The sequence below is a fragment of the Callorhinchus milii genome, unplaced genomic scaffold (assembly GCF_018977255.1).
Source record: "Callorhinchus milii isolate IMCB2004 unplaced genomic scaffold, IMCB_Cmil_1.0 Scaffold22, whole genome shotgun sequence".
NCBI classification, from domain to species: Eukaryota; Metazoa; Chordata; class Chondrichthyes; order Chimaeriformes; family Callorhinchidae; genus Callorhinchus; species Callorhinchus milii.
In genome coordinates, this window is record NW_024704763.1 from 3,102,602 (window position 1) to 3,127,076 (window position 24,475).

Genomic DNA, 24,475 nt, shown 5'->3' on the forward strand with positions numbered 1-24,475 from the left:
ATGCATATAATAAACTAGGAATACAATTTACTCAGGTTAAGACCCGACAATTGCTGATAGATAGTGCAGTGGAAGAAGTAATGGTGTAAATACTTTCTCCGTTAGGGGACGGCGACAGAGAGGGACGCATGCCAACTACATCACGTCGCAATGGAACAAGCATGAAAAATCGGACTTGAGACTTTAATGGGAAAATCCTGGGAATGAATGCAATGGGAATGCAATAAGTGAGAAGACAGCTGACAAATTTACAGCAGTTTCGTTAGCAGTCTGCAATCAGCAAAGAGTTAATCACACAGCACAGTGCAGAGTGTTCCACCTGGTGGACATGAACGATGAAATTAAGATGGAGTGGGTGGGAGGGCTGAAATCCTTTTTCAGTGATATGCTAACTGCCTTCACACCGTATGTGAGAAGACAGTAGCTTCAAAAGTTCAAAGTGATCAAACTATACATTTGTCATTTTATGAATGATCAGTTGAGTTTCACCAGTTGAAACATGCACCAACAGATTTGATTCCCTGTTGAAGAGTAGAGCCTGTGAAAACATGGGCCCAAAGCAGCTTGCTCAAGTCATCCTATATGATTGCTACCAGAGCATACCATGGATGAAGATTTTCCTTTTGACGGTGAAACAAACTTAGGGATACAGGGTTAAATTTTACAAATATCTAACTTACGTCAGGAGCTCAGTCTTACATTCACTTCACGGGTATTTGTAGGACATCGCTATGTGCAAATTGGTAGCTGTGTTCACCTACAAAATACACAGTCACTAATTCATAATAAATCCAGTGTTGTCCTCCCAGTGTAAAAAAGCTATATCAAATGTAAGGATTATTAAGGTTCTTATAATTGCCCCTGCATCTCCACACTGTTAGGTTTCTCTGTTGGGAATCAGTGAAGATGGATCAAATAGTATGTCAGCTGATGAATCACTGATCTGAATAAGATAATGAAAGAGAAACAAAACTTTGAAAAAGTTAGCAAAAAATTAGTTTGAAATAAGTGCTGATTCTGACTGCAACATAATGCCCTGTGTAATAGAATGTGGTAGAATTGTGAGGCAGAGGCTGACTGAAATTCTTTCATCCATGATGAAAGGCCCCTCTGAGTGAATGAAACTCACACATGACTAAGCAAGAAGTTGCCTCATTAATCTCTCTCTGTTTACACTACTACTGTCAAAATACTAACAGAAATGGTATTTTGACAGAAACAAAGTTAGCCACTCAATTCATAAATGAATCCATTTATTCAAAGTTGGCTCGAAATAAACATTAACCTTTGCACACTTCCAGGTTTACTCTCCCTAAATACCCAATATCAGTCACAGAAACATTCACAAAATATCAACATGAAATAATAATTACTTCAGCATTTTTTGCCCTGCTAACAATCCAATACAGCAGAGTTATTGCTTGAGTTAAGGTAAGGTGGAGCATACAAAGCAAACTAATGCAGAGAGTTGACATTACTATTATATTACAATTAAAATTAGGAGGAGATAATAATAATAATAATAATCCTTGCATTTGATATAGCGCTTTTCACGTCGGGAGGACGTCCCAAAGCGCTTCACAGAACACACTGTAAAGTGAATTGACTGTATATATTTGTGGGCGAACGCGGCAGCCAATTGCGCACAACAATGTCCCCCAAACAGTCGTAGATTGAAAATGACCAATTTATTATTGTTTTTGTTTTTTGGAGGGATTATTATTAGGCTCTGTGTGGAGTAAGGAAACTTGCCCAAGGTTTCGCCCTGTCTGGAATTGAACTCAGGTCTCTCGCTTGCAAAGCAAGTGCTCTAACCACTGAGCTACAGGACTCCATATAGAGATGGGTCTTTCTTCCTGCTATTCCCTGCCCTATGACTTCCTGATTTTGGATGTGCCACCAGAAGAGGCACTGAGTGAAGGGCAAATATTTGTCATCAGAAGACAATTTACTCTGTAGGGAAAATAGGAAGGAGTTAGCTGTCCAGCGATTTAATTGACAAATAATTGGTGCAACCTGGGAAAATAATCACTGCTCACCTATTAGCAATGTTGAATTAGCGGCAAAAATATTTCCAATCTCCAAAGCTATGAAAATGCATAGTTTCATCTTTAATAATTCATAGCAAACAAAATAGCCCCTGGAAATTTGTATTATCTTTTTATTGCAGCTCAAAATCATCATCCCAAGTTCATATAAAAAACATAAGAAATAATACCACGATCCTTTCAGACGAGAATGATATACTGAAGCAAATTTATTCTTCAAATCTTTAAGTAATCACTCTTCTTTAAAGTAGTAGTTAAAAAGAAAGAGATCTGTGCTGTGTGTATATTGTCATAGTGAAGAATATGGGAGATGAAGCAACTCATTAACCTCGTGAGTAATGGATATCTTCTGAAGCTTTCAAATGCCACACGATTGCTCAGCTATGGGTCACTGAAGCCACCGACTGCAAATTTCTAATTAAAAAAACACAGAACCACTGGCACTTTCTTAGTTTGCAGCTTTTTTTTAATCTATGTCAATTTTTCTTCCCTGCCTCCTCTCCTGATGGCATTTTCACTTCTTTATTCCCTTCCACTGGGGTAGGATTATGAAGGTGCAGAACACATTGTCTACGTTACCATTATGCATGTTTGAACCTGATTGATGAATGTTCGATACACCACAGCCAAACCTGATTGTGTCCTCAGCTGACATCCTCCTGCATGCACTCCCCTAGCAGTGGAGTATGTCAATAGGAATCCGGAGCAGAAAATCTGGCCAAATTTCCCTCCTTGCAACCCATGACCATGGAAGTCAATTGTAGCAGATCAGCAGCTACTCTGAGCTCAGATAACTCAGCAAAGACCAGGATTCTAACCTGCGATCTTTCACTCTTTGTGACGCAGCACTTCACTAAGCGGGAATTTCAAGCCTTTTTAAAATATAAAAACGTTTTGTATTTATTTTGAAATCACTGAAACGATTAAACTGTTTGATAGTGACTTGGTGCTGGATATTAGCTCAGCAACTAGTTGTGTATACTACTATCTGATCAACTGGGAATCTTTAAAATGGAGAAAATGGATCATTCAATCTTTCACTAAAGGAACACAAAATACCTTTTGAAGTGCTGTGTTACAGGAAGGAATCCATGCCAGAATCTTTGAGGAGAGGTTTCTAATCTACAATTGATATAAAACAAATCATTGTGCTCCACTGAATGAAGAACATGGAAAAAACTGCTACATAAAAAATAGTAATGAAGTACTACAGCCGGAATTTCAGGCAAAATACTGGTGTGAAAAAGGTGACATATGGGGCAAAATCTTGCTCTATTGACTAAGCCAAGACTAGAATGTGAGATCCAACCAAAATCCGATCAAATCAACCCATGGTACAGTCCATCTATCTACAAGCCAAGTGCCTGATCACCATCTAAAGACCCCTGTTGGAAAGTGTGTCAATGTCAGCTGGGGTTGCCCTTCCACCACTCACCCCCACTAAATGATAAAATGTGCCGTCAGCATTCACGGTTAAAGATCACAGATGAACAATGGCCACTTGGAAAGATACTGAAGCCTGTCCCCGCTGAAATGAAATCGGAATCAAAATGCTGACAAGCAATGGAGGGTTAAATTGGAGGGGAAATATTGGCACAAATAAAACAAAGTGCAACATGGAACCCAAACAATGCAAGGAAACAAATATTGGGGGAGGTAGAAAGTAATACAGAAATAAGGTAGTACTTATCCTTCAAACTAAGCAAGCTGTTTGTGAAAAGAACACTCACTTGATTGGAATCCGCAGGCTAATGTTGGGGCTGGAAACAGCAGTAACAACCTGAAGGATCTGCTCAAGGGCAGTTAGACCTCCGCCGACCTGGAATCCGATCTTATCTGCATTGTTCTGCAAGGAAAGAACAGGAAACCCAGTCAGAAGCTCTAAATAGTAACGTGTCCAATTCCATTCATAGAGCAAGCATTTTCTTCTCTTTCAAACACAAGTGAACTGGGAAATCTGCTGAAATAAGAAGCAACGTACGTTTTACAAAATTAGAACAAGACTCTCTGACCTGACTACGCTCAATCAGTTAACCCCTTATTGTTTTTAAAAAGTAACATTAACCATTATTTAGGGGTAGTAATTTAATTAAAATTTATTGCAATTTTTTGTGGAAGACTTCAAGAGAAAGCGCAGCATGATCAAACACCCTGCAGTATTGAAGACAATTCTTCTCAATGATTAAGAGTCGATTCATATTCAACACCAAATTGCACTTGGGTTATTATGTCCTTAAGGAGACAAAACGGAAATATAATGCACATGAATGCCACATAGTGACCTTTCCTGCAAAAAAGCGGAACTACTATTATTAAATTAAATTTCAACAACCTTCCCGCTACTATTTTCTTATGGATGGGGCAGGCTACTTAATATTATACAGGTATTGCTAAGATGATATTGTGCTTTTCAATGATGAAATGCGATAAACATGATCTTATTATTTAAAAAGGAAGGATACACAAAAGACTATATATATTTAATTACAACTCACTTTGTTAAAAGGCAGAGCAATTTGCTACCTGGCTGTCGTGTTAAAATCTCTGTGATGGATTTTCCTGATAAGTTTTGCATCTATCAGAAATAGATGACCCAGTGTTACTCACTTGCCAATTCTACAATCCTGCAGAGTTCTCTTTTAATCTCTACACTTGCTTGAGGCATGTTCATTTTATGTCTGTGTCCCCTGCTTTCACATTAGCCATCAACATGAAATGGCATGCAAACATCTATATCATCTATTCCATTCAGAATTTTTTAAATCTGGATCATAACGCCCCACCTTCTATCTTCTTTTCCCTAATGAACAAAGTTCAGCATTGTGAGTCTCTACTTAGAACATGAGACCTTAAGTCTCAGAATGATCTTTGTTGCTCTTCTCTGAACTCTTAACACATCAATGTTTGAAAAGTGTCCAAAACTGCATCACCAATAGGCGTTCTTGCTTCTGATCACTATTCAGAGCTCTGCTGGAGGGAGGAATGTAGATGCCCATTGAGGAAAGGATCATTTGGGCTTAGCTATGATGCCACCAAATACGCCTCCAAAAGTCACTGTCAAGGCTTGCAAGTCAATTAAAGCCACTTGGATGAGGTAGTGGAAGATGCCTGGCACCCAAGATACTGCCCACAAAAACAATTACTACATTTGATAGTAATTACTTCAAAGTCATTTAGAACGTTTCAACATGAGAAAATAATAAAAAATGCAACTCCTTTCTTTCTTTGAACTGTACTCTAACAGTTGCAAACAAGAGTCAAAATGCCTCCAGGAGAGGAGGGGAGAAAAAATGGAGGAAAGAAACCAATGTCTCCTGTTTTTAAAGAGGGTCGGTTTTACTGAACTAAAGAACAGAAAGGGTGCCCTGGTCTCAGTTTCATATCAACCTGATATTCCTTTTGGCACACGGTGGCCTTTGTAATAAGATGAAAAGTATTTTGTTCTGTGTTGATTTATTCTTCTTCCTTACTACAATGTCATTATCATTATCATTTTGGATGTCATTTTTGACGAGTGTATTGAGCAAAAGACAAAACTGTTTAGGTGTTACCACGTACAATGGAAACTCAATCCTCTGCGATATTTAACTTTAAAAGGAAATGAATAGCAGTCAAAGCTAGTGTAATTCATTATCATGAATTTGAATTTTTTAAATAAATTACTTTGATGCTAGTGAATGCAGGGTATAGTAAGAACTGATCTTTTAGTGGTCCTCTACCTAAAAGACACTGCAAATTATACCTCCCCATCATGGAAATTCAATATAAATTACAACAATGCAAACAATCGGCAATTGTCTGACCAATTCTCTCATCTAATATTATTGTAAGCACTCCTGTCTTTGTCTGTGTTAATTAGAAAAAATATACTTTCAGAAGCTTGACCCAACAGAAATCTTTAGTTGAGTAACCATTGGACAATAACCATTCAAACTAATGACAATCCTCTCTCAAATCGATGACACTTGGCTGAATTATACTGAGTACATTTTATAGGGTGTGTAGTTGAGGTGGAGTGTGCTCTAAAAGCCCAGTTGTGCAGAAAACAATTTTATAGCTGGTCATTAAAAACAAGCCTAAATAATCCATTGTAGCCCATCATTGACAAAACAAACAACTCTTAAGTGAGCAACAAAAACAGGGCCAGCCCTGCCCAGCTGCGATGCAGAGTGCTTCAGTTCCCTCAGGAGGACAGGCCACCAGCTGCCACCAGTTGGGGAATATATGGCAGACAGTGAAAGCACAATATTCTGTGTTGAGGTTCACAGCAATGTATCTAGAAGAATGGACAGGCATATTAAGCCATTATACAATGAATAAATACTTTGAAGCTGTATAACGTTACCAGGAAGTCAAGCTTCATCCCAAATTCCAAATATCTTACATCACATCATACTTAACAGCGAGGAAAAACATACTTAAATAACCCCCAAAATAATAATATATAATAATAATCCTTGCATTTGATATAGCAGTTTTCAGGTCTTTGAGACGTCTCAAAGCATTTCACGGAATATACTGTAAAGTGAATTGACTGTATATTTATGGGCAAAACGCGGCAGCCAATTGCGCTCAGCAGTGTCCACAAACAGTCGTGGATTGAAGTGACCAATTTATTATTGATTTTTTTCTTGAGGGATTATTATCAGGGGTGTGGAGTAAGGAAAGTAGCCCAAGGTTTAGCTCTGCCAGGAATCGAACCCAAGTCCCTCGCTTAAAAGACGAGTGCTCTAACCAGAGCTACAGGATTCCTGTAAAAAGAACATAGGATAAATGTACTCTTCATCTTTTTTTCCCCCAACTCATCTAAAATGAAGTTGTACTTATCCTGTGAAGTGCATTAAGAAGTCCTCCTGATGTGAAAGGCACTATATGAAATGCAAGGATTATAACCTGTAAAAATACAACTTTAAAAAATATAAATGAATACCACTGAAAAAAGTATAGTCCAGCAGGGCATCTATTTGCAACCTGGCTGGGTGCAGATATGGACATTCCAGTTCAGCTGTAATCTGACCCCAAGTTTCATTAAAGGCTCAGTGTTTTATTGATACCCTGTTTTCATTGTGGATTACTTGGTAGAATGGTAAATTGACTCGTTTAAGAAATAGTTTCATGCTATAATGGAAAGATAGTAGGGTGGGTTTTCTGAAAGGAAGAAACCAAACCAAAGGAAGAATATTGGAGACAGGGTATCAAGCCTTTAATGCTGCGTCACATAAGGTATACAAAGTTTTATAATAATTGGAATGTAATAAGCAAACATTTCCACATACAATCTTTCTGACAGATGGAGGCTTTTGATTAGCTAATCTGTAGTTTCAATTTCATTTGTTGCTCCTCACGCTACTCACAAAGCCACAACTTCAAAGCTGCTTGATTTTAACCATTTGGGTTAGTTGTTTGGCATCTTTAAATAAATTTAACTTAATCCTATTAAGAGAGCATGAAAAAAATTAAGGAAGTGAAATAGGGAATGTTTCCAAACTGCTGTCTGAAAAATCAGGAATCAGTACTTCATGCTTCATTTTTAAAATTTGGGACGGTACAGGGAATGTGACTTGCATCTCAGATGGAAGATAGGTCATTAGATAACTCACTGGAAGGTTTGTCAGATCCTACAAAGGATGTCATCACTCAGTTCAAATTTACAATTTTCTCGAAATTTTAATCCCTGCATTTGATACAGTGTCTATAGTGTCAAAATGTCTCAAGCTTCACATATAATAGCTATCAAATGAAGTGATTGTGTACTTGTGGGCAAACGTAGCAGCTAATTCGCACACAGTAATGTTCCTTAAGCAGCCAGAACACCACAGAAAAATGTGAAAATATTTTGTTCCCTGGTCTCTCGGATAAAGGCATCCAATCGTCCTGCTCCCAGTAACCCTTGGAGATGCATGAGAGTGCCATACAGGAATAATAATGTTCCTTCAAATTTTTTCTCCTTCATGGGGAAAAGACCTAGACCTGGTCTCTGCTTGGAATCTTGCACAACGATATGCCTTAGATCAGAATCTCGCTTGATCAGAAGTGGGATAGTCCACCATTGTGGGGCGTGCCTTCAGCCTCTCTGTCCCCACACTCTGGAACTCCATCCCACTCTCGCCTCCTCCCTTGCCTCCTTCAAGACCCTCCTCCTCTTTGACTGTGCCTTCGGTCACTCTCCTACCCCTACCCTCCTTGCCCTGCGCCCCTCGTGATTGCAACCACCAGATCGGGAGCAGATCCTTGATTGTGCAGCGCTTTGGGACATCCTCCTTATGTGAAAGGCGCTATACAAATGTAACTTGTTTGTTGTTGTAGTTGAAATACCCACCCATCAACACACACACACACACACACAGATCACCTTGTGAAATAGAAAATCCAATGTCAGTGTTTGCATTCCTGCTAATATGTAAGAGCGTACTTTTTCTAAGGATCACTTTTCTAAGAAGAGATATCACAATAAAGGGTGGACTCTTCCGTTCTTCAAGTTCCAGGTGAATAAAACAACACTGACCCTTAAATCACCAGAAAACAGCTTCAAATGTTATTCTGGAGTACTTACTTTGGTTTGTTAGTTGATGTTGAATGCTACAACAAAAAGGATTTACATCTTTGCCCACTTTGAAGACTGGGTATTTCGTGGTTGTATTTATACCAGATAGCTACTTGATGAAAAAATATGATAGAATGAGTTTAGCCCTGTTGGGCAATAAGGCACTGGAGTGCAGTTAGTGAGATATTGTTTTAAATCCTAAAGCTGGCTTTATTAGTTTGCTGAATTATATAATTTAAGAAAATATAACTTGGTGCTTTTTCAAAGGCTCTTTTGTCAATGTAACTAAATCACCTTAAGAGAAATCTAATGTTACAACCAAAAGAAATAATGCTGCTGTGAAGAATGCTGCTGTAATGAGCTCCCCCAAGCAACTGCCCTCCTCTACACAGTTATCCATGTTGCTGTCATTGTTGGTTAGGGAGACTTATAGGGTGTGTCGCAACGCAATTTGAGATCCCCCCCACCCCAACCCCCTCCTCCTCCAATCCTTTCTTGACAGCTGACTAATGGGATTACAGGCTCCTCTTTAATAATACAGCTCAAATACAGGCCAGCAAAATGACACTCTCAAGCTGAATTATATGGCCCAGGAATCATATCCAATTATTGCCTAATGTAGCTGTTATTACACAACCCAATCAAAGGGGAAACAGCTGTTAATCTCCAGTGGGTGGCTGCATATTAAATGGCTCGGTTGGACTGCCTTTGTACTTGCCTCCTGTATAACCTGTTATTTTGTCCGTGTGAGCTGAGGTGCTCACCCCTCTCCTGCCTCTCAGACTCCGGCAGCAGATGGAGAAAACTGGTTGAACAGTCATTAGAACATTTTATTAGTACAGAGTTTCGCTGGATCTGTGGCAACACCATAGCTACTGTTTAATGATGTAAATTGGATTGGCAGGTCAGACTGTCTGGAGGCTCTGCACTTTAAAATGCACACTTTATTCCCTGCCAATTTTACTCCTTCCCACCTCCCTTGAAGGTTTTGAATTCCTTTTTACTTTCACTGGGGTATGGTTCCTCGGGCAAACTCTGGTACTTCACAGAAGTGACCATTAATATTTTGTGAATATTGGCATCGAGGGCTGCCAGGCAATTTAACTGCAGCGGACATCACAGCTGAGCCTGAACCTGTCCTCACAACAGAGGTCTCTGGATCTGGAAGGGGAGTCTGGTTTATTTGTCCCCCCTCCCTTACATCAACTGTAAGCTCATAACTTAGTAAGTATGAAATACTGGTTCATCATGAACTTCTAATAACTATTTCTCCATGCCCATCAGCCAGCAAAGAACCTGGTTGAGAGGACAGGCACTTTATTTTTCGTCTCTTAAAGGTCAAGGCTAGAATTATTTCTATGGGCAATAATAATCAATGGAAATCAGAAATTTAAAGGATCACAAAACAGTACAAGTGGTGCATTTCCATAATTTGCAAGAGGTTACAACTTCAACAAGCAAATGTGCTGCTATCCTATTAATGACTAAACGGGAATTTCAAGTCACTGTTATTGCGCACAGGGAATTAGCTCAGTGTAATCTCAATGCTGTGAAAAGGTGCACAAACTGGGTTCAAATCGGTTTAGTAATTCAGATCAACTGGTTTAATGTGCACAAATTGTAGACAAACCAATTACATCAAAAGTGCCTTTTACAGTCTGAGATGCGAAATAAACAACTATGCTAAATCCTTTTCTTTCTGGTTGAAATAAAATACAATTTACATTTATGAAGCACCTTTCACATCAGAACCTCTCAAACTTTGCTGGTTGGCCTGGTGAAGGAACTATCGGGATGCAACATATCTAAAAAGTAATATTTTCATCCAAAAAAGATAAAGATCACCAAGAAAGATATTTGGTTGAAGGAGAATTAGAAGTCGACGGGATGGGGTGGGGGGGAAACAAAAAAAAATTAATTGCAATAAATGAAAGAGTAGGAACATTATTTCTGGTCCATGTACCTGAATAAATGGGTGGACCAAGAATTGATCCCACTGCTTACAAACCCGGCCCTGCATCACTGATTGTGGTAGAATCCGAAGGTGCCAAATCCTTCAAACATCAAGCTTGTTGTCGCAGTAAGGCAGAAGCTTGTGTTGAATGTGGAAGTGACCGCCTTAGGAACTTTGCTCAGTAAAATAAGGTGTTTGACTGTGAAACTGGCCGCAATCCCAGCTAGTCATTCTTCACCCTTCTTTCTAAGAATATTTTTGAATTTCAAACACAGTACCCTGTGAGTTTTGGTACATCTCACACATCCTATAACATTAATACTGTGGGGATTATGAAGGTTCTAGTCTGAAACAGAGAGACTCAAATAAATTAAATCCTGTCTCTCACTGTGGTGTATAGCATTTTCATTTATATTAATAGTTTAGATGTTTTGTAAATAATCAAGTGTGTGTTTAATTTAACCTGAAAAAAATGAATTACTCTTGACCACCCATCTTGTGTTAGTTGTGGGACAATACTGACAAATGCAGCTGCTCCATTTGTCTACATCACTTTCTTTTAAAACTAAATGTAAATTTGTCATTAATTTTAGTCCACCTACCTTGTGACTCAGGATAGATATAAAGAGAATACTCCTCTTTCCCCAATTTACCATCTGTTCCAGTTAACACTATTTATTCCTGCTGATAAACTGAAAAGCTTTCTTTCCTAAAATAAAATGGTAGAAAGGCCTAACCATGTAGGGGGCCAATAAGTACATTTTTAAAAAAAATCTTCCACCAATTAGAAAATTGTGGGTACCTTTTGAATGTGTCCACAATGAACATTTGATCTGTATTGCCCAGGTACTGCCCACTCCCAATTTACTGAACTACAACAGTTTGTTTTAAAAAAAGAAAAATTAAACATCAGAAACCCACAGGTATGGCTGACTAACTGAACCTGTTACAAAAGTAGGTGACAACCTTTCATTGATGTTCAAGTAACTTGAGAAACCATGCAAAAACCCTGTGGGTACTTAATTCCACTGGGAAAGGATTATCTAAAAATCTTTGTGGGAGAAGGGATACTTTGCAGCTTTGCCTTACTATGGGTGGGTGTGTAAGGTATTACAGTTGTCATTTTTAAAACTTTCATTCAATTTCATTTGATGCTCACTGTCCACTTTTGAGGTAGGAGCAACTTTATTTTCCTATGAAGGATTTTTGATTGACTGAGAACTGTGCTTTCAGGGCTGCTTTTGTAGTCAGTCAAAAGCCCAGATTCTGAAAAATGAAATGTCTTATTGCTGGATGGGACCAAACATAAAGTAAAAAACAGCACATCCGAGCTGACCAGTCACATGAATCTGACATTGGCTGGAGAAGTAAGTTTCGGGGCGGGGGGTCGGGGGGTCCGGGGATAGCACTGTGAAAGAGACCAGGGAACATTGAGGGTTGCAAGTAATTTTACAGCTATTACTTTGAAAGGGGAGTGGGGGGGGAGAGGAAAGAGACCTTTCACTGGTTCCACAATGGGCAAAATGTTATGTATAGGATCCCTGTACCCCTGTGGTATCTGAGGAGCAAGGGATGGAACAGAAATTCCTGCAAAATTATATGAATCATCAATGTTTGCTGCTATGCTAGCCATTGTGCAAATATTCATCAGAGACTTTGTATAGGATTAGTATAATAACCAGAGTAAAATTTTGATGGAAGTAGTAGCTCTGGAGACTGCCTGGAGAGGGAGTACCAACACCTGGTACTAAGTGCAATAATAAAAGTATTCCTAATACGGAGCTGGTGAACCTACTGTCTTAAAAACAAAGGAACAGGCTGAGAGATCTCCAATAGCACTAGTTCAGAATAAGATGGTTAAAACTATACATTTGACAAACCAAACTGTGAAACATTGTCTTTTCTATAGTGGTGTAATCATTAGAAGATAACTTAGGGGAGTTCCAATGCGTTTATTGTGAACAGAAAGATGAAATGAACTATTCAAGCTTCCAGTGGTGTCATCTACTGGTAAGTTTTCAACATTACCACTGCTCAGCCAAAAAAATGGTGTGAAAACCTCACAGTATTTGAACGTGCTTTCCTTTTGTTCCATTAGATTTGAAAAAAAATTCAAAACAGTTAAGAAAAATAAAATCTAAAGCCCTTGAAATAAATGGTAACCAGAAAAGGCAATGTAGTTTTCCCAGAAAAGGATCATCCTGCAAGTTGAAACTTTGGCTCACAGGGTTGTGAAACTTTGGCTCACATCGCCATGGGAACTATCAATAATGCCTTGGATTACCGCAGACTTGCCTGACTTTGGCAGGTGGTTTACCTGAGACCAAGTTCAACCTCAAGGAAAGAAAACTTACCTTTGGTGATGTTCAAAGTACCAATCAAGACTTCTCCGAGCACCTTTGGAGGACATCAGAAGATCCCAAATTGCTCATAACCTTAGCCTAAGTACAACTGTCTTAAACTTTGATACTGTGCAGAAGCTTGGAAACTTCTTGAATCTAATATTTGATTTTGAAGCCCGTTTTCTGCAGTTCTTTTACAGAACCTCGGACAATCAGCCTTTTTTTCCTGGACACTAGTAAAATTTAAGACAATGGTTTAAGGCTAATCCCATGAGACATTTAGGGCTTTAGAAATGTTCAACTTTAACTATTTCCAAAAGTAAAGCTGTTGTATCTGAACGTTTTTTTTATCTATTGTACTGCATGCATTTAAAATACCAACCATACAAGTTCTTGAACAACAACAACGACAACTTGCATTTATAGCATCCTTCACATGGGGCAGTCTCGGAGCTTAATGTTCCAGAGTTTCATGGAGTTTATAGATTAAAAAGATTTGTTGCATTACTCAATTTGAATGAAAAATAAAATAAAAAACATTTATGCTCCAACACCCAATTGAAGGGGAGGGAAAAACAGAAGCATACAAGGGAAAGAAAACACTAAAGAATTCAGATCAAACATGAGCCCCATGGTGCATTCATCTTTCCCCTTTAACAACTCACATTTGGCAAGTACTCACAAGTAGTTGTCCTTATCCATTGAGCATTTTAACGAATATGTATACTGCTTTAAAAATGTTCAATTTATTAAAGTACCTTTTGCTCCCATCTTAGATGTTTTAAAAATGTTCTTTCTAAAGATATTTATATCAGTATAGATTTTTCTTTTCAAAGTTGTCCAGTGACATCTTGACGATCCCTTTCCGTTTCCAAAAGGATTCATTGGGACAACCCTTAAATATTTAGAAACTTGGAGTTCTAGTCTGCAAGTTATTTTGAAAGTGGTTGTTGAGAGCAAGACGTGTTAGTTATCTCGAATCACACACTGACATAGATGTCAATCAGTGAACTGCAAAAGTGTGTTTTAAGCAAAAAGATAAGATCCGTTTATAACCCATTGAGATTGGACCATCTACAAAGACAGTTACATTAGCAAACTGTAAAGTGAGAATTTGCAGTTAGAAGTGTAAATACTGTATTGTACACATTTTCAACTGAAATGAGGCAATCTCTAAAATCCATGACTTTTCCCATAGGATGAGAAAAATGCAAGTGTACAGTTGTCAAGCTTATCTGGAAAAAATACACAACCAGACAGTAAATCACGGACATCTCAAATAAGTGACAAATGGTGTGAAAAAAACCTTTCACTGCAGCAAACCGTAAGTGGTCACTGTGGGACCATCTTAGAAAGGTCAAAGAAAGTACCACACGGTAAAAATGGTTTATCCTTGTCATTTGTTACAAACTCACAGCACAAAACATCTCCCGATATGGAGAGCTTTTTTAAAAAATATAAAAAATTACAAAATAAAGGCTTTTAAGTCAACTTAGGGCAGGAAAATTTCCTCACAAGACAAATAATCAAAAACACTTCCAATTAGAAGTTTTTAAAATTTTGAAACCAAATTAAATCCCCCTTCCCCCTCCCTGTATCCATAACTCATCTTCATAAGTAAATAGTTTTCATTAGAATGTTACCATGCTAGTAACTAGCTCCACATTGTAGTAATAATGGTTTCTTTATGCTTATGTATTGAAAGAACATGCAATCATGGAAACTGACAGAGTGCTTAACAAAAAAAATCAAGACTCCTCATATTCCTATTTATCCTTTTCCCTGAAGCATCAAAAGTTGAAAGATTGGGACAGTGATTAGTTCAAAGAAAACGTCTGTAAATGATCACCAATCCATCACCAATTGGCCTAAATGTTACAGAAATAAGGCTTGTAGATTAGTTGTGGTAGTTGCCATGTGTTCAGGTTCTGCAAACTCCAGTACCTGCACCACTATAAACAGACCCATTCTGGCCTGGCAAAGAAAAGTGTGCTTATCTTTGTGGCTTACGTTAAAGTAAACAATATAAAAGTGTTTTAAACAGGCAGCTTTCTGATCAGTGGAATAGAATAACAGCAACAATTTGCATTTATATAGCACCGTTCATGCCGGATGGCATCTCGGAGCACTTACTGGATGGGGAGTATACTGCAATATGTATCAGTTTGGCTCAATTGGTAGTACTTGTCTCAGAAGGTTATGGATGTTTACCTCCATCTACAGAAAATAGCCAAACCAATAGCAAAAGGGCAGAGGAAGAAATTGGAAGCGGTGCACCCCAGATGGCAGAAGGAGGATGCAATATTTTGTGGAGGAGGATGACAACTTATTCAGACAATTTTGAATCATTTATTAGGATTCCTCTGTACTTTTTGTTTCCAAATGTGTCAATCAAAATGGAATGGCCCCTGGCGTTTGGAAGATACAAATTGGATGTACAGATACGAGCAATGGTAATTATTCAGGGAACATACAACTCAACAATTCAGGAGCATCAAACCTGTGCGTTACAGGTTTGACTCAATCTTCCTCAGCTGTTGATCATTACATGTGCATTGAAACAAAATTAAAAAATATAAATTATATCAAATTCTAATTTCTTCAGGGTACTTTAGTGGTGTGGGCAACAACAACAACTTACATTTATATAGCGCTCCTCACACAGGGTAGCGTCCCGGAAGTTTAAACATCCGGTGGATTAATACTCAACGTTATTCCTGTGACACACTTTACTATTACTTGCAGTGGAATAATATTCATGATTTTACAGTCATGCTGTGGAGTTCAGTTCTGCTGTTATTATGTCTAAGTCCTTGTTGTCTAAACTACTAGGAATAAACGGGTGATTATTTATACCGCAAGAGACCTTCTGCTTTCAGGCTATGGCCTTTGAGTGATAGGCTGAGTATAGTTCAGAACCATATGAACATTAGCTATGTGGGAGGGGTGGGGGGGGGGGGGAGAAGAAGAAGAGAAAAAGAAGCATGGGGGCATTAGGCTAATTGTGGGAGCTCAATTGTTACCCCCAATTGATATCCGCTAACCCAGTACAGCCCCTGATGGTTGCATTTAGTTTAACAGCACTCAGGATATTTTAATTATAAAAAAAAGGAGCAAGCGTATGTAATATAAACCTCAAGCAATATCAAGTTGTAGTTTAATATTAACAGAGGATGCACCATGGCCAAGAGCAGGGTATGATAATTATCTCCGTGAGTGATGAAGTTTTAAGTGAATTATGATCAGCTGCACAAGAAGAGATTTATTATGTCTGACTGGTGGTTGCCATGTTCTATCAATAGCAAACATTCAAAACATAATTAATACAAATTTTATGACAACCTCGGAGAAGAGAGAAATAATTCTTCCCTTTGCAGGGCACGCTTTTGATTTAAATTAGTTCAATATTCCAATAGAAAGTTTAAAAAAATGCAGCGTTCAAACCTTATAATTGATTTCCACCACCGCAAATTTAGCCATGGATGGTAAGAGCTAGATACTGACCTCTGGGAAATGATTCGTGCCTCTCATGTCAACTTTAATAATTGAGTTTTGAGATCAGTGAACCAGTTTGTGTATCACTAATCGCAGTGATGTAACTTGGGGAGAGGGGTGAGGAGTGTAGATCATGTAGCTCAGTGGTTGGAGCACTCGCCTCGCAAGCAAGAGACCCAGGTTCGATTCCCGGCAGGGCAAAACGGTGGGCAAGCTTCCTTATTCCACACGCCTCTGTTTACCTAGCAGTAAGTTGTTATGTCGTTATTAGTTGTTTGGCGGATCACTTTTCTGGGGGTAATAATTCCTTAAAAAAAAATGATGAATTGGTCGCTCAATGCACAACTTTTAATATTTAATATTAACAGAGAATGCACCATGGCCAACAGCAGGGTATGATAATTATCTCAGTGAGTGGTAATACTTCCTGTGGGACACTGCTGGCTGCCGCGTGCACAATTGGCTGTCGCGTTTCGCCCACAAAATATACAGTCAATTCACTTCAGAGTATATTCTGTGAAGCGCTTTGAGACGTCTTGAAGACGCGATAAGGTGCTCTATCAAATGCAAGGATTATTATTATTATCATCATCATCAGTCCAAGAACACTGCCTGGACAGTACAGATACTAATCTTGTCTGAAAAAGCATCAGCCTCAGAAGAAAACAGTGCACCTATGTTGTCTCATGTTCCCCTCCCATTTTATTTTTCTCAACCTCCTGAAGATATTATACAATTTTTGAGTGCCTGTCCGTCTTCAGCAGCAAGACTTTAAAACTATATTCAAGGTTGCACGAATGTGACATTTACTCCCCAGAAAGCAGTAGATGCAGAATCATCTGGAAAGTTTAAACAGTGAAATAGAAACTTAGCAAGTACTGGTATAAATGGATAATGGTGGAACACTGGGAAATGGTATTAAAAGATTTGCCCATGATCTCATGTTTCTCATTTTTCTGGATCACAGATACCCTAACCCTACCAATTAGATTTTTTTATTATTCTTTTGAATTCTTAAAAGTCTTGCCTTTGTTAGAATGCAGGTTTACAGAGAGCTCATGAGCAGACTGGAGTTCACCATATATCTCTGCTTTTCCCTTAGGCCAATATCCTGAAACTAAGCTTAAGTCATTAGCAAATGTACCTCTGTGTAACAAGCTCTCACAGAATTTGACAGCTTGGATGGATATCAGCTTCATGAAAGCTCCACCTCTTCTATCACTGCATGTTTTCCCCACCTTCCCCAGGGAAATTCAATTAAGAGCATCTTGTACCGCCCATCTGTCAATGATTGACACCATCAAGATTCTACCCGTAGCTTGTTGACATGTAAGATGTGTCTAGGTCCACAACCTAATGACAGAGTAGCAGCCCGAGTGGTTTGAAGATATACTTTTTAAAAAATATATATTTCCTCATGAACAGGCTGCAAGTACTCAAATCAATCATTGCTGTCTTTACTGATTAGAACTTGTAGCCTGCTTAAAAAAACATTGCCAGTTTATCCCCCTCAGCTGAGTAAATGTAACCTTAGTATGATCGATGGATCCCAAGTTAACATTTTAATTTTTTGTGACTTCACCTACCAAAGGCAAAGTGTCAAAATCAATGAGAGTATAATCAAAATGGTTAATGTGGTGCCACACAATACAAAGCTGTATTTTAAGCTTCTGCTGAGGTGATGAGCATCTGAGGCAGAAGGTATTCATTTTTAAAAAATGACAAAAATCACATGTCTCGAATGACTCGTGAATAGAGAAAATGCTTAGGAATTTGCATACGCCTAAGGAATAGATGTAAAACCATGTATTGTTCATTTTGACCGAAAGTGGTCTCTTCTAGGCCCTGAACAATGGCGCATAACAGATTCAAAACTCCACATGTACGCTGCAGTACATTAGCCTGTGATGAAGGGATTTCATGGCATTCTGTACAACCTTATCAGATATACAATGGAATGCACCTTCAGGCACCAGAATTGCTCACACACGTTAAGAATTATTTGTAATACTGTCACGTAATTATAGCTATCAGCATTCTTGTATTGAAAGACTGACAAACTCTGTAACTCTCTTTAACTCTTAACTCTCAAGGGGTTACATCCCCGTCTCCTTCAAAAGGCAGTGAAGGAACGATTTTTTCCTTCTGGTAAGGTAAGGGTCATAAATTCCACAAGAGAAGAGTGGGCTGATCATCTGTCCACACTTTTGTTTTNATTTATTAATTGGATAAAGTAAGCAGTGCATCTCAGGAATTGTGAGCTCCAAAATTAACGTTTAATAAAAATATTAGTTCCCCCGATTGGTAAGGCTGTTGTGGTGCCAGACTATACAGACTAAGTTCAAATTCTCACGATTAGTTAACTGATATAGCAACTGAGGCTACAAATTGGCCCCAGGACCCTGATTGCAATCTAGCTACAAGATGCATAGGTGTGGACGAGGACAGAGTTGGGGATCAGCTGTTGAATCTCTCGCAATGCTAAAAGCCTGTTAACACAACTTTCAAGGTTATTATGTGATAATAATTTGATGAAGTATGAATGGCACTTGTGAAACATACCCCAACATCTGCAGGACAGGAGAGAAACAGGAAAAATTGGTGAGAACCAAAACAATTAATGGTTGTTCTCATTGAGACGCAGCAGCTGCAATGCAATGAGACAGATGTTTCCTTCCCAGGAAAGCCTGCACATTCCATTCCAAAGACGGGAATTTTCTTGCGTAGGTGGCACGTATGGAACTCCCAGTCCAATTTGGATACCTTTAAGCATAGGGATCAGTTTGCCCATGTGTCAAGAAACCCAGCAGATTAAAAAAAAGCTTCTTGTTAACTGCACAGTTCTCTCTAAAAGATCATTTGCCTTGCATATTCTACAAAATACCAACCAAGAAAGGACTATTTCTGTTGACTTGCTCCTTCTGTTATCAATGAGCTCTCAAGTGCCCTCAAGCTCTTGCTATCCAGGAATCAAATAATGGATAATGGTTAAACGGATCAAACATCAAAACCTAGTACATCAATTCAGATCTTTTTCCAAACTTGTGGAACAATCTTCTGTTTCCATAATGAGGCTTCTGATGTTTGATTCTTGTAACAATATCTTGGCATTGGCAGGGATACAGTGGAGGCCAACTAAACTGATGGCTGGAATTGAGTGCCTGAGTAACAAGGAAGCTACAGAAACTGGAACTGTTCACACTGGAGAAGCGAAGCCTCAGGGGAAATCTTACTAAAATATTAGTGGGTAAACAGAATCCCATTAATTTTTTGACAGGCCACAAACTCTATGACAAGCAGCATGGATTCCTGGACAAGGAGTCCTGTAGCTCAGTGGTTAGAGCACTCACTTTGCAAGCAAGAGACCTGAGTTCAATTCCAGGCAGGGCAAGTTGGGCAAGTTTCCTTACTCCACACGCCTAATAATAATCCCTCCAAAAAACAAAAACAATAATAAATTGGTCATTTTCAATCCACGACTGTTTGTGGGACATTGCTGTGCACAATTGGCTGCCGCGTTCGCCCACAAATATACAGTCAATTCACTTTACAGTATATTCTGTGAAGCACTTTGGGACGTCTAGAAGACGTGAAAAGCGCTATATCAAATGCAAGGATTATTACTATTATTATTATTCAAACTCATAAGGAAGATGAATTTAGTTTCTCTGCACAGAGTGGTGAATATGACGACTCAGTGAGGAGGTGGAGAAAGACTGTCAGCAAATTCAAGAGGGAATTAGATAGCTATTTGATGAACAAATCAATTGAGGGGTGTGCGAGATAGAGTAGAGTTATTTATTCATACTTTGGGACCGACAGACTGCAATGCCTTTTCTGGTTCTACAATTGAAACTACTGCTATTACCTGTTTCTCCAGAATGCGGATGATTTCTCCCAACGTCCTATCCAGAGAAGACACCTTGTTGTTTGCCCATGGCCCACTGTCTTGTCCTTGCTGCTGCTTCAGAAGATCTTTAACTAATCTCTGGAGTCTGCGCACAAAGAATAAAACGCCGATGATAACAGTAGAATGATTACACATGTCAAATCTCAGGCCACACAAATTTTCAGTTTTAAAAGGTTTAAGCAAATCAAATGTAATTTTATAACATTTTACAGAAAAGATATTGAATGAGCTTGAAAAAGTTAAAATAATTGCAAACTTCCCATTTTACAAGAGTTAATTCATATGAGTTTAAGCTTTAGTTTAGGCACATCTCAAGGAATAAAAAACTATGTTTGTGGTTCAACAAGCAATATATACAAACAAATTTGTTATAAAATCAGCAATAATTCTATTTCATAGTTCTTTCTCCACCCTTCTCAGTACTATGTATGCTCGGTTACACATTGAATGTTAATTTGAAATCAGCAAAACATAGGAACAGAAGCAGGCCATTCAGCCCATCGAGCCTGACCACATTTTCTCAGATCATAGCTGTTTTGCAACTCGATTCCACCTACCCACCCAATCTCCATATCCCTCGAAACCCCTTGTCTATCCAGTATTTATCTATTTGTCTTTTAAATTCTTCAATTGACTGCTTCCACTGCCCTCTGGGGAGTGAATTTCACACTCTTACCACCTGTGGCATGAAAAAATGTTTCCTTATTTCATTTTTAAACAGTTTAGCCTCAAGTTTAAGACTATGGCCTCTATTCCTCAATTCTCTCACCAGAGGAAACAGTTGCTCACGATTCAGCCTGTCAAATCCTTCATAATTTTATACACCTCGATCAGATCACCCGTCAACTTCCTGAATTCAAGGGAATACGATTCAAGTTCTTCCGTCCTTTTCATCATAATTTAGGCCCTTGACCCCAGGAATCATTCTAGTAAATCAACACTGCACACTATATCCTTTGTAAGGTTTGGTGCCTAAAACTGCACACAAGACTCCGAATGAGGTCCACCATTTTATACAACTGTAACAAAATTTCTTGACTCTTTTTTCAGTCACCTTGTGATAAACACTACCAGCTTCGATAAGTTTTTTAGCAGGAGACTCTTGGCTTGTGCTGCGCATGGACGGACCATTGAATCATGCCATAATTAGAACCCTGATATTTTAATAAAAGTGTTCATATGAATTATTTCTCATGTCCAAATATCATTACTTTTTAAAAATACACTTTTAATTAGTATAAAGAACGGAAAAGTCTTTGTACTCTGAAAATGCTGATAATCTTAAACAGATCCTCAGGCACTCATGTAAATCTTTTTTGTGAACAATGACAGCTAACATGACGCATTATGGGAAGTAGTATCCAATACACAAAGACTAAATGGGCCCTCAGTCTTGCACTTTTTTCCCCCTAGCAGTAACTTGGTCACAAACATGCTTTTTTTGTTTGGAGGCACCCAATTTTTCTTTTGTAGATCTACAAAAGTAGCACTTTGGGCCGAGCTGCTGAAATTGCAGGTTGTGTTTGTGATTGAACTGGAAAAGCCATCGCCAGCAGAAAGTCAACAAAACACAATTTTAAAGAGACGAAAAGCATAAAACCACCCAGTTTTTTAAAAAAAACTTGTGAGACACTATAATTTATTTGACATTTTCTGTTAAATTCTGAAAAGCATAGCTCAATTTCCCACCTGCTTTCTCTTTCGTTAGGGTGAAAGGTTAATCCTATTGAATGCTGGATTACCTACCACGGTATGGTTTTCCTCATTTAAAAAAATTAAATGCACTGTCCATATACAATACTGCTGTCATCCCATGGGATTCGGTAATGTTTTCTAACTTTATAAGGTATCAACATGGGTCGTCCCTCAATTCCTTGACAAGAATTGGGAGACAAGACTGAGTCCCTGAGTAAAGCAAAAGTATTCAGCCCTAACAAAACAGCCAGGAATACAGTGGAGGCCAAAGAGAAACAAGGAGTGGGTAGGGAGAGAACTTTTTATGTGGAGGCTGAATGTCTTCAAAGGTTTCAAATCTATGCTTCTGGATGGTAATCTAATAGTCCTCCCCAATTCAACCTGTCAATAATTTACACTGAAGATCTGTAAAAACACACTTTAGGTCACCTTTCCCCTCCCCAACCCCAGCTTGGGTGCCCAGCCAGTATCGTCAGTGCTTTAAGATGTCCTCCCAACATGAAAGGCGCTATAACAACATTAATTGTATTGTAAAACCAGGTTTGGTCTCTGAGAACCTCCAGCTTTAGGACAGCCTTGGAGCAAGGCAGTCACCCCCAAAGCATCTGTCAATCTTAGCTACAGAAATCGTGGAACGTAGTTACCCTAAGGTGGTCCTTTCAAGACCCAAGTTACCAGATGGATGCTCTCAGATTAATCTTGGCATCTATTTGAATTAGGAAGTTTGCCCTGTTATAAGATGAAACGAGGGAAAAGTGTGCAGAACATTGAGTGCCGAAGACTCATTTAGGATATTAGCTTAAAGCAGTTACTTAGACTGACAGTTTGAAAGTGTTGAATTAATGTATAAGAGTTGAAACAACATATTCGTTGAAGAAGTTGGTTAATTGATCATTTCTTTGATGTTATATTTGGCCTCCCTCACATTGCTGGACTCAGTAACTCCTCAATGTCAGCTCATTCTGCTAAGGAGATAGCACTTATATTATATATACACATTTCAAAAAGCATATCATGATTAGTAACAATTATATTTAATATTCCAAAGAGGTAGTGAGACTATTTTTTAAAAAAAAAATTAGATTATTGAGGCATTAATTGGAGCACTTTGCAGATCTTTCTTCCTAAACATAAATGGAAAGTAGTGAAATAAATCTGACTTTAATGAAGAGAGCATAATTATAGAATTATGTATCTAATAGATAGATGCCAGCACTTGGTTTCTTATCTTCATTATATAAAGCAATGAACACCAGTACAATGAGAAACCAACTTCTGGTGTATAATCCTCTGAGCATCAAGAAACTAACATTACTTAAATATTTCCAATTCTTTTCTCCAAGAATTGACCAGCAATATTTTGCAAAACAACTACCAAACAGTATTGTAACAAATCGTCTGCAGTAATTCATGGCTATCCTCAGCTGTACATATTAAAATCTTTAAGTGAACAGAATTCACATTCATTTAACAATAATAAGACATTTTTGCACAACAACTACTTGCATTTATATAGCACCCTTCATAAAGAGTAAGGTCTCAGAGTGCTTACAGAGATGAGCCAGACAGTGATCGGGGGATATGAGGGAGGGGGAGAAGAGTGGTGGCCCTAGACAGTCGAAAAGGTAGTTTTCTTTTGAAGACAGAGAGGGGGTGAAAGAGGGTTGAGGGAGAGAAGTTTCAGAAGGTGGGATCATAATGGCTGAAGGCTTGGTTGCTGATGGTAGGGTGGAAGGGCAGCAGGTCCAAGAGGTTTCAGTTTTTTACACAACACTTACTTGGCTTTGAAGGGAGAGTCTGGAATCTGAATCTTGGCATCCAGAGAAGTTTCATATTCTTTGCCCCTTGAAAAACAGAAAGAGGAAGAAAAGCATTAAAGCATTTGCTGTTGTCTTTTACGCCAACTGAACATTCAGTGTGTTTATTTTAGGATTTTGTTCAAGGTTAGAGCTGCTCAAAAATTCAAAGCCATTTACAAAAATTAGCTGCTTGTAAATAAACACTTCCATTCTAATTCTTTAATGTCAATTTACATAGTTTTTATATTGTGCCGAAGTACATATAAATCTTCGGATCAGCTCCTTTTTTGAAATTAATTTCCAATTAATAAAAGGAAGAATTCAAAGAACACTTTTATCTCGTGTCCAGCTAAGTTCCCAATTAGGACTGCAGTCATAAATTCAAACAGCAGTTTCAATTTGCATTTTTATTCATTTTGAATGGTCATCCACTTCCTGGCCAAGTCTTGGTCAGAGTTTTCCACTATTGGGAGAAATAAGAACCAGCAGGAAAATTCCTACACTTAGCCAATCTTACAAGAACATCGACAAAAATAAATAATTTCAAAATATGCCTGAGTATTACAATATTAAGTGATGAAAATCAAGGAAAATCTGCAGCTCAAAACAACCTGAAACCCCATCTGAAGGAACGGGTAACAGTGAAGTGGTGAAGAAATGGATCAATATAAGCAGAAAAGTTGCTCTG

The 24,475-nt window shown here is 38.4% G+C and overlaps 1 protein-coding gene across 1 annotated transcript in view; it reads right to left on the bottom strand.

Annotated features, from left to right (window-relative positions):
- The window catches only part of LOC103188285 (S-phase cyclin A-associated protein in the ER), a 113,137-nt gene that overhangs the window by 38,343 nt on the left and 50,319 nt on the right, over window positions 1–24,475 (bottom strand). Inside the window, exons 18-20 of the mRNA XM_042343057.1 lie at window positions 23,767–23,832; window positions 20,252–20,378; window positions 3,779–3,894 (exon numbers count right to left, since the gene is read on the bottom strand). Coding sequence (XP_042198991.1) covers window positions 3,779–3,894; window positions 20,252–20,378; window positions 23,767–23,832 — 309 coding nt within the window. The remainder of the gene's footprint in view (window positions 1–3,778; window positions 3,895–20,251; window positions 20,379–23,766; window positions 23,833–24,475) is intronic.